This window comes from Poromitra crassiceps (assembly GCF_964638095.1).
Source record: "Poromitra crassiceps genome assembly, chromosome: 1".
NCBI classification, from domain to species: Eukaryota; Metazoa; Chordata; class Actinopteri; order Beryciformes; family Melamphaidae; genus Poromitra; species Poromitra crassiceps.
Genome location: NC_139623.1, coordinates 53,608,086 through 53,622,490, shown reverse-complemented (window position 1 = coordinate 53,622,490; position 14,405 = coordinate 53,608,086). Strand labels below are relative to the sequence as shown.

General features: G+C 45.6%; 1 protein-coding gene across 1 annotated transcript in view; it reads left to right on the top strand.

The window, feature by feature from the left end:
- The window catches only part of adamts16 (ADAM metallopeptidase with thrombospondin type 1 motif, 16), a gene marked incomplete at both ends in the record, with an annotated part of 179,072 nt that overhangs the window by 156,428 nt on the left and 8,239 nt on the right, over positions 1-14,405 (top strand). The window contains 3 exons of the mRNA XM_083648904.1: positions 1,576-1,780; positions 8,079-8,279; positions 8,391-8,447. Coding sequence (XP_083505030.1) covers positions 1,576-1,780; positions 8,079-8,279; positions 8,391-8,447 — 463 coding nt within the window. The remainder of the gene's footprint in view (positions 1-1,575; positions 1,781-8,078; positions 8,280-8,390; positions 8,448-14,405) is intronic.

Sequence of the window (14,405 nt, the reverse complement as noted above, 5' to 3'; positions counted from 1 at the left end):
AGACTCCGGGCTCAATGGGATTTTAACTGGTTAAATAAATAAATAAATAAAAGGTGATACATCTGTGGCACAGAGCAGCAAATGTGAGAAGTAGGTGGCGTCAGTATAGAACTTGAGTAAATAGAACACATTTCCTCATATCTGCATGGCCTCTATAGTTTTTTTTATTATTTATTTTTTGCATCTTTACAGCGTGGCACTAAGGGGCTGAGGCATCTATAAGAGGGTCTGTCTGTATGTATGTCTGTCCCAAAGAAAGAAAGAAAGAAAGACCTGGTGGCTGAAGTGGCCACTAGAGTGGCGCCAGCGGAGGTCCAAAATGTGGATTCAGGAAGGGGACTCTTGCTACTTTGAATGCATAAAATGAAGCAGATAATATACAATTTGATTATTTAAACATCCGACCCTTTCAAAGTACATCACAACCGGTCCATTCTGTGATGTCACCCATTGGTTTGTGGACTCACGTTCTGAAGCCTCTAGTTTTGCGTTTTGGCCGCTGCCATATTGGTTTTCACGCAGCTCGCACGACGAATTGCCATTTTTGTCACTCCTGCATTGGGGTCACAATGAGCCAAGATCTGCTACTGGGGGAGACACATGGCTTTTACAATGCCATCACTGTACAGTAAATTGTCACTCTCATAACTGCTCAATTTAACCCTTCAGGGTTCATAATATCCCTTTTACTAAGTGAACTCAAATATTGTAATTAGCTTATTGTCTTATTAATTAACGTATGATTTATTTATTTAGCTTATGAATCTTACAGTAATTTAGACTCTTATTGGCATGACGTTACCTGTCTGAATTTTACATTGGGGCCAGTTCTATAGTGAAGCATGGAAAGCCTCACTATACGCCATCATATCTGCGTCGTTTCACTTTAGACTGAAAAGTGATGCCTCTAGATCAGGGGTCACCAACCTTTTTGAGGTCGAGGGCTACCTGAAGGGTAGAGAGTCATGTCGGGGGCTACCTGTTGAAATTTGCTCGATTTACCTTTAAATAATGAGTATTATGCATTTAATCGAGACATACACTCTTTTCTTTCACTGTTGTGAAGAAGAACTCTTCCTCCCACTCCTCTTGAAATTGGTAATGTTTTTTCTTTCACTTTTCTGCCAGGCTGTTTTTGGCATTTCGGGAGACACATCGGACCAGGGAACATAGCGGGGAACATAGGACCCTATTTGGGAAAAGCGGGGAACATAGGACCCTTTTTCATAGAAAGGGTTCTATGTTCCCCGGTCCCACAAAAACGGGGAACATAGGACCCGGGAAACATAGGACGCGGGGAACATAGGGATGACCCCGTTTGACGTATCCATGTGATTCCCCCTCCCTTCCTGAGTGTGACAGACCTCTCCCTTGAGAGGGAGAGCTGACAAGAGGAAACGTGAAGCGAGTCATGCCGGCGGCTTAAGTTATAAACAATGCGTGACAATTATACTCGAATGTTCGCGATATAGTCATTTCTCCATCTCACGTGGCACAAGCCGCGATACATCGAGTATATTCGATATATCGGCCAGCCCTAGCGTGAAGTGATTGTGCTGCCTTGTGTTTTCCTAGCTGGTCTGTGGGGGAGTGGGGGGTGTGCAGCCGGAGCTGTGGCGGAGGGGAGCAGACACGGCAGGTCCAGTGTGTTCAGAGGAGCAGCCAGGACAACGTAGACGCGCTGCCCGACCCCCGCTGCATCCAGCCCACCCCCACCAGGGTGCAGGCCTGCAACACGCACAGCTGTCCCCCAGTCTGGACCACCGGGCCATGGTCACAGGTAAGCATATTTCACTTCATTTCTCCAATATGCTTACATTCATGTCAGTCAATGTGATTTTTGGGCCAGCGCTAGCGGCACCCCGTAGAGCCTACATGTCCACTCTATTTGCGTGCTGATCTGCGAGCCGATCTGCGAGCCGATCTGGTCATCTGCACAACAATCAGAGAAAGCCTGAGCCTTTGGGTGGCACGCTGCGGTATAGCCAAGGAAATGCAGGAAACGTGACTCCTTCCAGAGCATTTTGCAAACCGTTTTCACTTTCCAGCTTTACTTTACTCACCAGTTTGACGTTTTCTCGTCCAAAATAATCCAGGTTGTAACGTACCTACCTACAGAGAGTTCCCGTGCCGGTCGTCAGCTGCTGTCCTCTATCCACCGGTTGATTAAATAGATTGAATTTGGGGAGGCAGAACAAGATGATCAGCTGATGCCTCAGTGGCTTGCTTTAACATATAAAAATAGGGACAGCAACCGGCAAAACCTGCACTCCCAAATAAATATTTTTCTATTCATAAAACCTGAAATCGATCTTAATAAGGTGACGTGACAAACACAGACTCTCTCTCATCTCCCCAACACGCAGCTCTCTGGCTGCACCTGCTGCTTGTTAAGGGCCGACCCCCGCAGTAGATAACAATAACAACCAGGTGTTATGCTGCGTCGTGAAACGCTGTCCAGAGACAATAATATGGACTGTCTATAAGTCTGAAGTCAAGTGTGTGTGAAAGACATAGGTAAGACGTGACACGAATAATTCTGCCTGAATAAACCTTCTTAATTACGGATGTGCAAAGTGAAAGTTAAAAAACAAAATCCAGGTGGAGAAATGCGGAGTTTTCAACGTCGTAGCAGCTGCTTGTCATCCTTCCTTGGGTATGTTCATGAATTCATTTGGAAATTATCAGAGATCCAGTCGTTCTGGATTTCTGTCGTTAAGAAATCCAGTTTGAGTTGGTGGATATGTTTGACATCTGCTAGACTAGCGTTTATAATCCTGATCGCTTTCACTCGTGTGGAGCCCTGTTGAAACATTTCCTGCTGATTCATATAATAAGGCGAACTTTAATTCAAACAGAGACACATTTCTAGAATTACAATGATTTATTAAATGATTAGATACATGAGCCTGTAGGCACATTAATTTATATTTGCTGATTAGACTCCGTCATGACGTCAGCTTGATAATGACGTCATGATCATCAGGGGTAGTGCAGGCAGGAGTATGATTGAATATCCCCCCCGTGCAGTCTAGACCTGGTGGTGGTACAGGTGGTCTTGGTCTTGCTGGAGAAGGCTTCTGAATCTGAAGACCTTGGAGAGGACTGGAGGAGAATGGGGTGGAGGAGGGATGCAGGAATGCACTGAAAACCCAGCAGACCACACAAAGAGAAAAGGCAGCTTTTAGCTTTGACAGCTAGATGATGATAGGCTGAATGGAAAGATGTGTCTTACTCGAATTGGTTTAATCTAAACGTTACCGCCCACGAACAGTGACGCTAGATATAAGCGGGAAAAAGGTTGATTGATGACATGGTGGTATGAATGAGTGGGCGTGACAACTAAAGTGTTTCTCCTTAGGAGAGTGAATAATGGAGAGTGAATGAATGACAACTGACAGGTCTCATCTTTAAGAATTTGCGGGAAAGGAGTGATTGATGACAAGGGGCGTGACAACTAGAGGGTTTCTCCTAGAAGCGGGGTGATGGGCGTGACAACTAGAGGGGTTTCTCCTAGGAGGGTTTCTCCTAGGAGAGTAAATAAATGGAGAGTGAATGAATGACAACTAACAGGTCTCTTCTTATAGAATTTTCACTAAGCTCCATTTGGCAAAACACCCGGATGATTTTTATTGTGAAGAACTTACAGATACAGCTGAGCTGTGCCTGTGACTATTCAATTTGAGATAGAGAGAGAGAGAGAGAGAGAGAGAGAGAGAGAGAGAGAGAGAGAGAGAGAGAGAGAGAGAGAGAAGAGAAAGGACGCGAGTGAATCATGCAGCCAAAGACATGCACAGACAGTTTGGGGCCAGGTGCATAAGTGAAAAAGGGGCACCCCCCTCATAATTATTTAGAAAAAATAAAGTGACATACAAGTCAGGCCCGGATAAACACAGAGTAACCAGTGACACACTTGAAGTGCTCCCCTGCTACAAATTTACATGTAAATAATTTATAAATAAATATATAAAAACCTCTTTCTTTTCACAAAATTTGAAATCACACAATTTATCAGTGAAATACTGTAATTTATAGATTAATTATGCTATAACTTATTTTTACTGATACTAACTTATGCTTAAATAGAGAGCCGCAGGAACGAGTCTGGAAATCATCGATGCTAACACTCCTGGTTCTTCACTGTTTTCGCCTATGGGATTTTTGAATGGGTTTTAGCTTAAAGGGATAGTTCGGTTTGTTTGAAGTTGGGTCCTATCAGCTAGTCACATACACTAACGTAATTCGGTACAGTGGTCTGGAAGCGAGGCGCAGTGTCTAACGAGATCCGGCACCCAGAGGAGCAGCCTCGCGCAGCCTCACCAGCATTTCCTCTCGCAGTACTGGGGGTCAACAACTAAAACGTAATTTAGCCACCAAAAAACAACGCCCACCTAAACAAATCGATATCAGTGTACATGCACGCTCTATTTGAGAATTTTCAGCGCTTTACTTTTCCGCCAAACAGTCATTTCATTCGGCACTACTTTTTCTCCCAAACGTATCACGTAAAAATCCTAAAATTATGTAACTATATAGCTATTGTGATGTAGATTTATTTGAATACTTGCCCCAAACTTATTCTGACTGGTCATAAGGAGTACTGGAAGCTTGAAGTGCTAATATTGCATTTCACACACACACACACACACACACACACACACACACACACACACACACACACACACACACACACACACACACACCTCACCTCTGGTGGAGATCGCACAGCAGGGAAGGCTAGGTAGGCTCCAGAGGTGGATGGGGAGGGGGTGTTGAGGACTTGATAGTACAAACTGTAAATGCGATGATAATCTGAGATTTTGGGTCGGGGTTAGATACAGCCTCTTGACTGGTGTCTTCTTGGGGGTGGATTCTCTTGGGACAGAAAACATTTGCTGTTCTTCCTGCATTGGGCCCGGTGATGTACATGCCTGTGAAAGTAATATTGCGCATAAATAACGTGAAAACGTGCCGATTTCGTCATGCATTTAGACAAAAGAGAAAAAAAATTGCGATAGTAGCCTACAAGCATGATGTGATTCCTATTTCATATCTCACCTGTGGTCTAGGTACAGCATCGCTCTTCAGAAAGTGCTTGTCCTTCTTATCTGCTATGGGTTGTTGATAATCCCCTTCAGAAAAATGTGCACTGCAAACGCGAACTTCTGCCAAACTTTCGGGAGGAGTGCTGATGTCTCTATTCAGTGCAACAAGCCACAACTGTGTAATACTTCGGTTCTTCAAAGGAATACGGTGAAACCGATAACCAGACCAGGATCTTTGTCTGTTTGAACAGCCAGGAAATACACAAACACGCACCATCGTTGAATTATTGATGGGAAAAATACTCCAGACGTACTGTCGCGATGTAAGTACTTTGTGAACTGAGATAACCTGTGATCTGCGGAGTGATCCAGCACCGCGGCTCTGTGCAGGAGTTGAGCGGAGGAATACGGTAGTGATACGTTTGGGAGAAAAAGTAATGCCGAATGAAATGACTGTTTGGCGGAAAAGTAAAGCGCTGAAAATTCTCAAATAGAGCGTGCATGTACACTGATATCGATTTGTTTAGGTGGGCGTTGCGGCGTTGAGGAAATGCTGGTGAGGCTGCGCGAGGCTGCTCCTCTGGGTGCCGGATCTCGTTAGACACTAGGGCTGTCAATCTCCCTCTATAATCAAATTCGAATTTCAGTGCTTTATACATTTTAATATTCGAATTATATTCGAATATTTTAATTAATTTTTAATTGAATTAAAAAAAAAAAAAAAAAAAAAAAATTGGTCTGAGTGAATTGTTGTCTTCTCTTATGTTATGTTCTGATTCTAAATATAGCTGAATCTTTGGGTTTGACCAAGTAAAACTTTTTCTAAGCATTTTACCAAATGTAGATGGAAAAGTGAATGGTGGATGAATATTCAAAATAATATTAGGCTTATCACAAATAGTCCAGCAATGATGTTTATTTAAGAAAACATGTTCCTTGTACAATGTACATACATTCATTGCATTAGAAAATAGTTTAGATAACCAGAGCTTATTTAATATTCATCAGTGATGTATTGGTGCTGTCTGAAATGCTAAAATAAAATAATTGATAATAAAAAAAGACACAGCCTTTGTTTGAGCTCCTTATCAATAAACAAATAAGTAAACTTTGCCAAAACAACAATGAGCCATGAACAAAAAAAAATCAGCCACGTATTGCACTTAAGAGCTACATGTTTACATTCAGTATAGCAGCTTCAACAGTCAACTTCAGTTAACAATGAATGAACATACATTTTAAGAGCTACAGGTAGGTTTACATCAGTATAGCAGCTTCAACAGTCAACTTCAGTTAACACTCTTTTCTTCAAGTATGTTGTCAGAACTTGTCACTGTTCTAGTGTTCTAAAAAAATAATAAAAAAAAATAAAAAAATAAAAAAAATATAAATAAAAAAATAAAATATTCGTTTAAAAAAAAAATTAATAATCGAATTTCGTTCATAATTATTAAATTCGAATAATATTCGAATATCAAAATTCGTTTCAACAGCCCTATTAGACACTGCGCCTCGCTTCCAGACCACTGTACCGAATTACGTTAGTGTATGTGACTAGCTGATAGGACCCAACTTCAAACAAACCGAACTATCCCTTTAATCAAACGCGAACCAGTGTTTAGTAATATCATCTTCACACATGAGGACCACTTTTATGAGTTTTGAAACTTTTACGTGCCGTTAAAAGGGCGGCTAGCTAGCAAACGGCTAAATGAGACAATACATAATTACATCAGTCACCTACAGACTTTTCAAACAGATTTTATTGCATGATGATGTTTTCTTTGTTGTGTTTGTGAGGGCCAGATTTGCTAGTATTCAATATTTTCTTTGATTTTTTTTTACCCCTAAAATAAAATTTTACATAATTCATATAAATCTATCTATATATAGATGATATATTATACATTATAAGATATCAAATTAGATAATATAAAGAGAATATATGATAAGCTAATATAATATGATATTTAGGTGATTGATTAAAAGACAGTGCAGTGCTCTCATAATTTATGTCTTCTGCAGTGCTCTCATAATGTATCCATGTATTCTGCAGTGCTCTCATAATGTATCCATGTATTCTGCAGTGCTCTCATAATGTATCAGTGTATTCTGCAGTGCTATCATAATGTATCAGTCTTCTGCAGTGCTCTCATAATGTATCTGTCTTCTGCAGTGCTGTCATAATGTATCTGTCTTCTGCAGTGCTCTCATATTGTATCCATGTCTTCTGCAGTGCTGTCATAATGTATCAGTGTATTCTGCAGTGCTGTCATAATGTATCAGTGTATTCTGCAGTGCTCTCATAATGTATCAGTGTATTCTGCAGTGCTGTCATAATGTATCCATGTATTCTGCACTGCTCTCATAATGTATCCATGTATTCTGCAGTGCTCTCATAATGTATCAGTGTATTCTGCAGTGCTCTCATAATGTATCTGTCTTCTGCACTCATATTGTATCCATGTCTTCTGCAGTGCTGTCATAATGTATCAGTGTATTCTGCAGTGCTGTCATAATGTATCAGTGTATTCTGCAGTGCTGTCATAATGTATCAGTGTATTCTGCAGTGCTCTCATAATGTATCCATGTCTTCTGCAGTGCTGTCATAATGTATCAGTGTATTCTGCAGTGCTCTCATAATGTATCAGTGTATTCTGCAGTGCTGTCATAATGTATCAGTGTATTCTGCAGTGCTCTCATAATGTATCCATGTCTTCTGCAGTGCTGTCATAATGTATCAGTGTATTCTGCAGTGCTCTCATAATGTATCAGTGTCTTCTGCAGTGCTCTCATAATGTATCTGTCTTCTGCAGTGCTCTCATAATGTATCCATGTCTTCTGCAGTGCTGTCATAATGTATCAGTGTCTTCTGCAGTGCTGTCATAATGTATCAGTGTATTCTGCAGTGCTCTCGTAATGTATCAGTGTCTTCTGCAGTGCTCTCATAATGTATCCATGTCTTCTACAGTACTCTCATAATGTATCAGTGTATTCTGCAGTGCTCTAGTAATGTATCTGTGTCTTCTGCAGTGTTCTCATAAGTGCGGCAACGGCTTGAGGAAGAGGACGGTGCTGTGCACGAGCACCAACCCCAGCACACAGGCCCACACACACACACTGCCAGATAGTGCATGTGTGGGCCTGCATAAACCTGCCAGCCAAGAAGCATGCTTCATCAAGCGCTGCCAGAAGCAACGCAAAGTCCAGTGGTTTGTCTCCACGTGGCAAGAGGTGAGTCTGTAGATATATGTAGAGATATGGATGACTTATAAGAGAAGCGTAGAAGGTGAATTTGATTGTACTTTCTTTCAATAAGTACAGCAAATATCTCTCTCTCTCTAGTGTTCAGTAACCTGTGGTCGTGGCTATGAGGCACGTTTTATCAAGTGTGCTGAGAAGGTATGTATTCGTGCAGTATGTGCTGTGTTTATGTTTCAGTCATACATGCCAACAGAGATGGGAACTAACTACAAATTCTTTATTACTGTACTGTAATAAACCAGCCCGGAAAGGGCTCTGACGGAGGCAAGCAACACAAATCTCAGGAGTATATAAAAATAGATAGCTTTATTATTACAGGCTTTGTACGACAAAGTAAAATACAGAGGTGATCACAGGGGAGTATCAAATACGCTTCCCAACGGTCCCTGGGGTCTATCATAAGGCAACACCACTACACACATGAAGATGAAATCACTGCAAACTGGGCCACAACAGGCCAATGATTATGCACACACAGCACACGTGAGAAACTCCAAAGGCACGGTTTAAGCGTGCAATAGATGCAGTAGCTACACAGCAATTAGGCTACATTTCCACACAGGGCTACCCCAAACCGCCCGGGTTATGCACAGCAAAGAGCAAACAGAGTATGACACCCCTCGGAACAATTGGCCGCCTACTAGGACCCCCCGGATCATCTGTGGCTATAATAACCAATAAACAAATAAACCAAATAAACAAACCAAATAAACAAACAAGATGATAAGGCTTAAAACTTAACTCGCCCGTCGGCGAGACCCCTCCCCGGGGTCTGAGCTGGGCACCGTCCGACTCCCCAGGGGATAAACGGCTGGTTGGTGGTGCTGGCAGCGTACGGCGGCGGGCCGGACGCTGGTCTAGGCTGGAGAGCGGGGGGTGACCGAAGTGGACTGTACGGACTCCCCGGCCCTATATCTGCTGAGAGGGAGGCAGCTGTCCTCCTCTCATGGGCACGGGACACACAAACACAAAACTCTCCAGCAACCCCGAATCACTGGCAGGCTCTGCTCTTTAACCCAGAGCCTCACCCCCACCCCACGGCTGGAGGCAATCACCCCAATCAGTCCCGGCACATAACCCCCCCCACACAGGTTTACCACACTCTCCCCCTCCATGACGGAAAAACTCGTCCCCGAGTTAGGAATGGGACATGTCGTAGTCTCTGGACCATGGAGGTGGCCTCCTAGTACAGCCTGGATACGGCCCCTGACGTCCTGGGCCCTCAGAAGCCCCCCGCTCTTCAAGAGTCACTGAATGCTGTCCGGGCCTCTGGCTCCCTGAGTGTCCCCCATGGGCACCACCTATGCCCGAGTCCTGTGAAGACGATGGTTGGGGTGGTTCCCCACCCCCATGCTGATTGAAATGTCTCTGTCCTGGTCCAACCACCGGCGATGACACAGGCCCCTCAGACACCGTGCGGGGAGCAGCAACTGCTACAGGCTGGGCCGCTCTTGGAGGCTGAGATGTTGAAGCAGGCCCCAGTCGCTCCTCGCCAGCACGGCCTCCTGATGGCCCCGTCTGCCGATGATGGACCCAACTGGCACCCAGGGGCACCTCAGTTGAAGCCCCAGATGGAGAGCCTCTGCCAGGCCCGGCTGGAGCCGCCGGAGTCTCTGCAATTGAACCAGCAATGAAAGGTTTGAGTCTATTGAAGTGGATCACACATTCGGGCCCCCTTCCTCCAATGCCAAACGATATAACACATCTGTAACCCTGTCAAGGACTTTATAAGGCCCCCTATATCGTCTTTGCAATTTAGGGCACAGCCCTCGTTTCCTTGCCTTATTTTGTACCCACACCAACTCTCCTGCTGAGTAATATTGAAAATTGGCACGGAAATCATAGGCAGCCTTTTGGTGTTTTGAGGCCTTAGCCTGATGTCGTTTCACTGCCTCCACCACAGTAGAGAGGGTATCTGCAGTTCTGCTTACATAATCACTAACCGAAGTGAACTTGTCTTGAGCGGCCACTCCTAGCATCACATCAACAGGCAAGATTATCTCTCGACCAAACAGAACCTTATAGGGTGTGAAGCCGGTACTAGTGTGAACACTACTCCGATAAGCCATCATGACATACGGCAGCAAAGCATCCCAATTCAATTGATTATCATTTATGAACAGGGACAACATGGACAACAAGGTGCGATTAAATCTCTCGACCAAACCGTCAGACTGAGCATGGTAAGGGGATGTGCGGGTTTTGTTAATATCCAATAACCCACACAGCTCCTTAAACAAAAAGGACTCAAAATTTCTTCCCTGGTCGGAGTGAATACTACGAGGGGCACTGAACCGACACACCCATTCCTCTGCCAAAATACGGGCAATGGTGTGAGCCTCCTGGTTGGGCATGGGGAAAGCTTCCGTCCACTTATAAAAATAATCACCAATAACCAGAACATACTTGCTCCCTTTTGGGGTTTCAGGTAGGGGACCCAGCACATCCAGCGCAATACGCTCATAAGGCCGGGATGGGACTGATGAGGGAACCAGAGGAGCACAAGGGGGCCGCCCCTGATCTTTACGGGATGCACAGTCGACACACTCCCTGCACCACTTCTTCACATCCCCAAACCAACCGACCCAATAAAAGTGATCCTTTACTTTCGCCTGCAATTTCTGAATCCCCAAATGCCCCCCGGTGATGGCATTATGCAACATGGCCAGAACAGCTGACACCATTGACCTAGGCAACACAACTTGAACCCTAGAGGCTGCATCAGAATTGGGGGGTGGGACACGAACCAACCGGCGATCCTGTATGTGAAGTTGGTCCCATACAGGGGCGTATTTCCTCAGACCTGGCTTGCCCTGCAGGTCTACCTGCCCCGCTCCAACACCCCCTTTAAGTTGAAGGATTTGCCTAATGTCTTCATCCTCCTGCTGAGCTTGAGCCAATTCATCCCCTAAATCTAACTCCGGGGACCCTCGCTCCCTCGCTCTGACTGCACGTACTGACGTGGTTGGCACCTGCTGTATGGGCGGAAACTCAGCAGCTACCGGCAGGGCACGAGCCCCCTCCAGGAAGGCTGGCAGCCGAGACAAAGCGTCTGCATTAATATGTTGTTTTCCAGGGCGATGGACAATTTTATAATTAAAATTAGCCAGCTGCTCCACCCACCGAGCTAGCTGCCCCTCGAAACCCTGGAAATTATGCAACGACCGTAAGGAGCCATGGTCGGTACGCAAAACAAACTCCTTCCCCAGTAAGTAATGTTTAAAAAACTTTGTAAATGCTACCATGGCTAAAAGCTCCTTCTTAGTGGTGGCACAGCGACGCTCTTCCTTAGTTAATGCCCTGCTGGCATACGCCACTACGCGTTCTACGCCACCCTCCTCCTGTGCCAGTACTGCCCCTATCCCAGCATCGCTAGCATCTGTATCTAGGATAAAGCTCTTTTGGGGGTTGGGGTATGCCAGCACTGGGGCTGTAGTCAAGCTGGACTTTAACTGTATGAAGGCCTGCTGGCAGTCATCCCCCCACCTAAATCACTTTCCCATTTCCGTCAGCCAGTGCAAGGGGCGGGCTATATCTGCAAACCCCTTTACAAACCGCCGGTAATAAGACGCTAACCCCACAAAGCTTTTAACCTCCGTCTGAGTTCTTGGTACTGGTCACTCCCGCACACTCTCCACTTTAGCAGGGTCTGCCCTGATCCCCTGTGCAGAGATTATATGACCTAGATACTTTACTTGGGTGGAGAAAAGGTTGCATTTGGACGGCTTGACTTTTAAATTAGCGGCACACGGCTTTGACAGAACCTCATCCAAACGAGTGAGGTGCTCTGTAAAAGTGCGGCCAAAAACAATAATGTCATCTAAATAGACTAAACATGTGGTCCATTGTAGATCTGCTAATACCAAGTCCATAAGCCTTTGAAACGTGCTAGGCGCGTTACACAAGCCAAAGCTCAGGACATTAAACTCAAACAGTCCCTGTCTAGTGGCAAAGGCTGTTTTGGGCCTGTCCTTAGGATCAACCTCGACCTGCCAGTAACCACTGGCAAGGTCGAGGGTGGAAAACAGGGTGGCATTGGCTAGGCTATCCAGAGCATCGTCAATTCTGGGGAGGGGGTAAGAATCTTTTGCAGTGACATCATTGAGTTTCCTATAATCCACACAGAATCTAAGGGCACCTCCCTTCTTTCGCACTGGCACTGGTGCGGCCCAGGGGCTACATGAGGGCCGTATGATCCCATTTCCCTGCATCTGTTTTATATGGTCTGAGACCTCCTGTTGGATATGCAGGGGAACTCTTCGGGGCCCCATCTTAATAGGCCTTGCATCGCCAGTGTCAATTTGGTGTGTTGTAAGATGAGTTCTCCCTAGGTCAGTGTCGCCAGTGCTGAAGACCGAAACATGCCTGTGCAGGAGGTCACGAATAGACTGCAGTTGGACAGGAGTGAGGCCCTTCTCGTCCAAACCGAACTCCCTTAGCAAGGAATCACCTGACCAAGGGCATGTTGTGGAAACCCCTTGCCCACTGTCGACTGCACCATCCATAATGGTTATATCAGAGAACAATTTGCCAATTTTCATGCCCTGTTTTAAGGTGAGGGGGTCGTCTGTGACATTAATTACTCTGACAGGCACTAAACCCTGCTTCACACTACAAATGACTCTGGCCACAAAGACATCACAGTGTTTAGATATAGAGGCCAAAGGCTCCATCATGCCAGTAGTACATGCCCCGGGGAGCCCTTCAACAGCCCCTGAAATTATAAATTCACTACGGGCGGGCACAATGGTGTCTGTGTGAACAGTCACCACCTGTGGTGTAACTACATCAGGGGCAGAGACTATAGTGGAAACTTTTTCCCCAGAAGATGGCAGCATTGTTTACCCATATCAACAACAGCCCCAAATTTGGACAAAAAATCGAAACCCAGTAATATGTCTGGTGTTGGAACATCAGCCACCAAAAACTCTGTGACCAGGGCCAAGGAATCAAATTGGCAAATAGTCTGCCACCGCCCCACTACACACATGGGACCCCCATTGGCGGCAGATGCATCACCAGCATACTCCATTAACTCCCCCCCATTAGTCAGTTTCAACCATATTGATTTGGGGATAATGGAGGCGTTAGCCCCTGTGTCTACTAACACATAAGAATCCAACCCACCTATCTTAGCACGGAGATACATGGCAGACTCATTCTGGTTCGACAAGGCCCTCTTGACAGCAGAAGGAAGGGGGGCGGGCATTTGGCCTGCTGTGCACGCCCCCTCTAGTTTACCGGCAGATAGGGACAGTCTCGCCGCAGATGTCTATTGCAGCCGCACTCCCAACACACCTCCCCCCGATTGGGCCCCCAGCTGCTCTGTGTACGGGGAGCTGACGCGCCAGGACGTACAGAAGTAGTGACTGTGGCCCTACCAACAGGTGTTCTAATGGACTGCACAGTGCTCTGTAATGTTTTAACTTCTTGACGCAGTCCCTCAACTACTCCCAAAAGCAGCTCCATCTGTTTGTCACTTGGGGATCTTTCTATAACCCCGCGCACTTTTGCATCAGGGTCAAGGCGGGTGTGTTCCAGGCTCCTTATAAGCTTAAGTTCTGATGCGAGATTAATTGCCGTCTCTAAAGTGAGGGGCTTGGCGCTACGAAGGTTCACACGCAACTCCCCACTGCCAGCATGCTCAATGAAGTGGTCTCTAGCAAAAAGATTGCGAGTATCGGTGTCTGCATTGGGGTATGATTTAATTATCAACCTGCGTAATGCGTTACCAAATTCTCGCGCGCTCTCATTGTGCAAGCGCCGCCGGGCGAGAAAACTCGCCCTGTTCCAATCCCCACTGTCACAGGGCTCTAAGCATCGCCCCAATGCCTCTTTCAGCTGTGCATAATCCGCGCGGGACTCTGGAGAGAGACCATTATAGATATCTCGAGCCCGGCCGGCCAATAACAGAGACATAAATTTGAGCCTCAAATCCTCATTCCAGTGATTCACCTCCGCAGCCATTTCAAATTGACCTACCCAGTCCGACCACTCTCGCCCAATGCCAGTAAAAGTCTCGGGCATAAACACAGGGTGTGCGGTATTCATAGTGGAGGAAGGGTGCTGATTTAACGCAGGTGTGTGGTTCAGCTC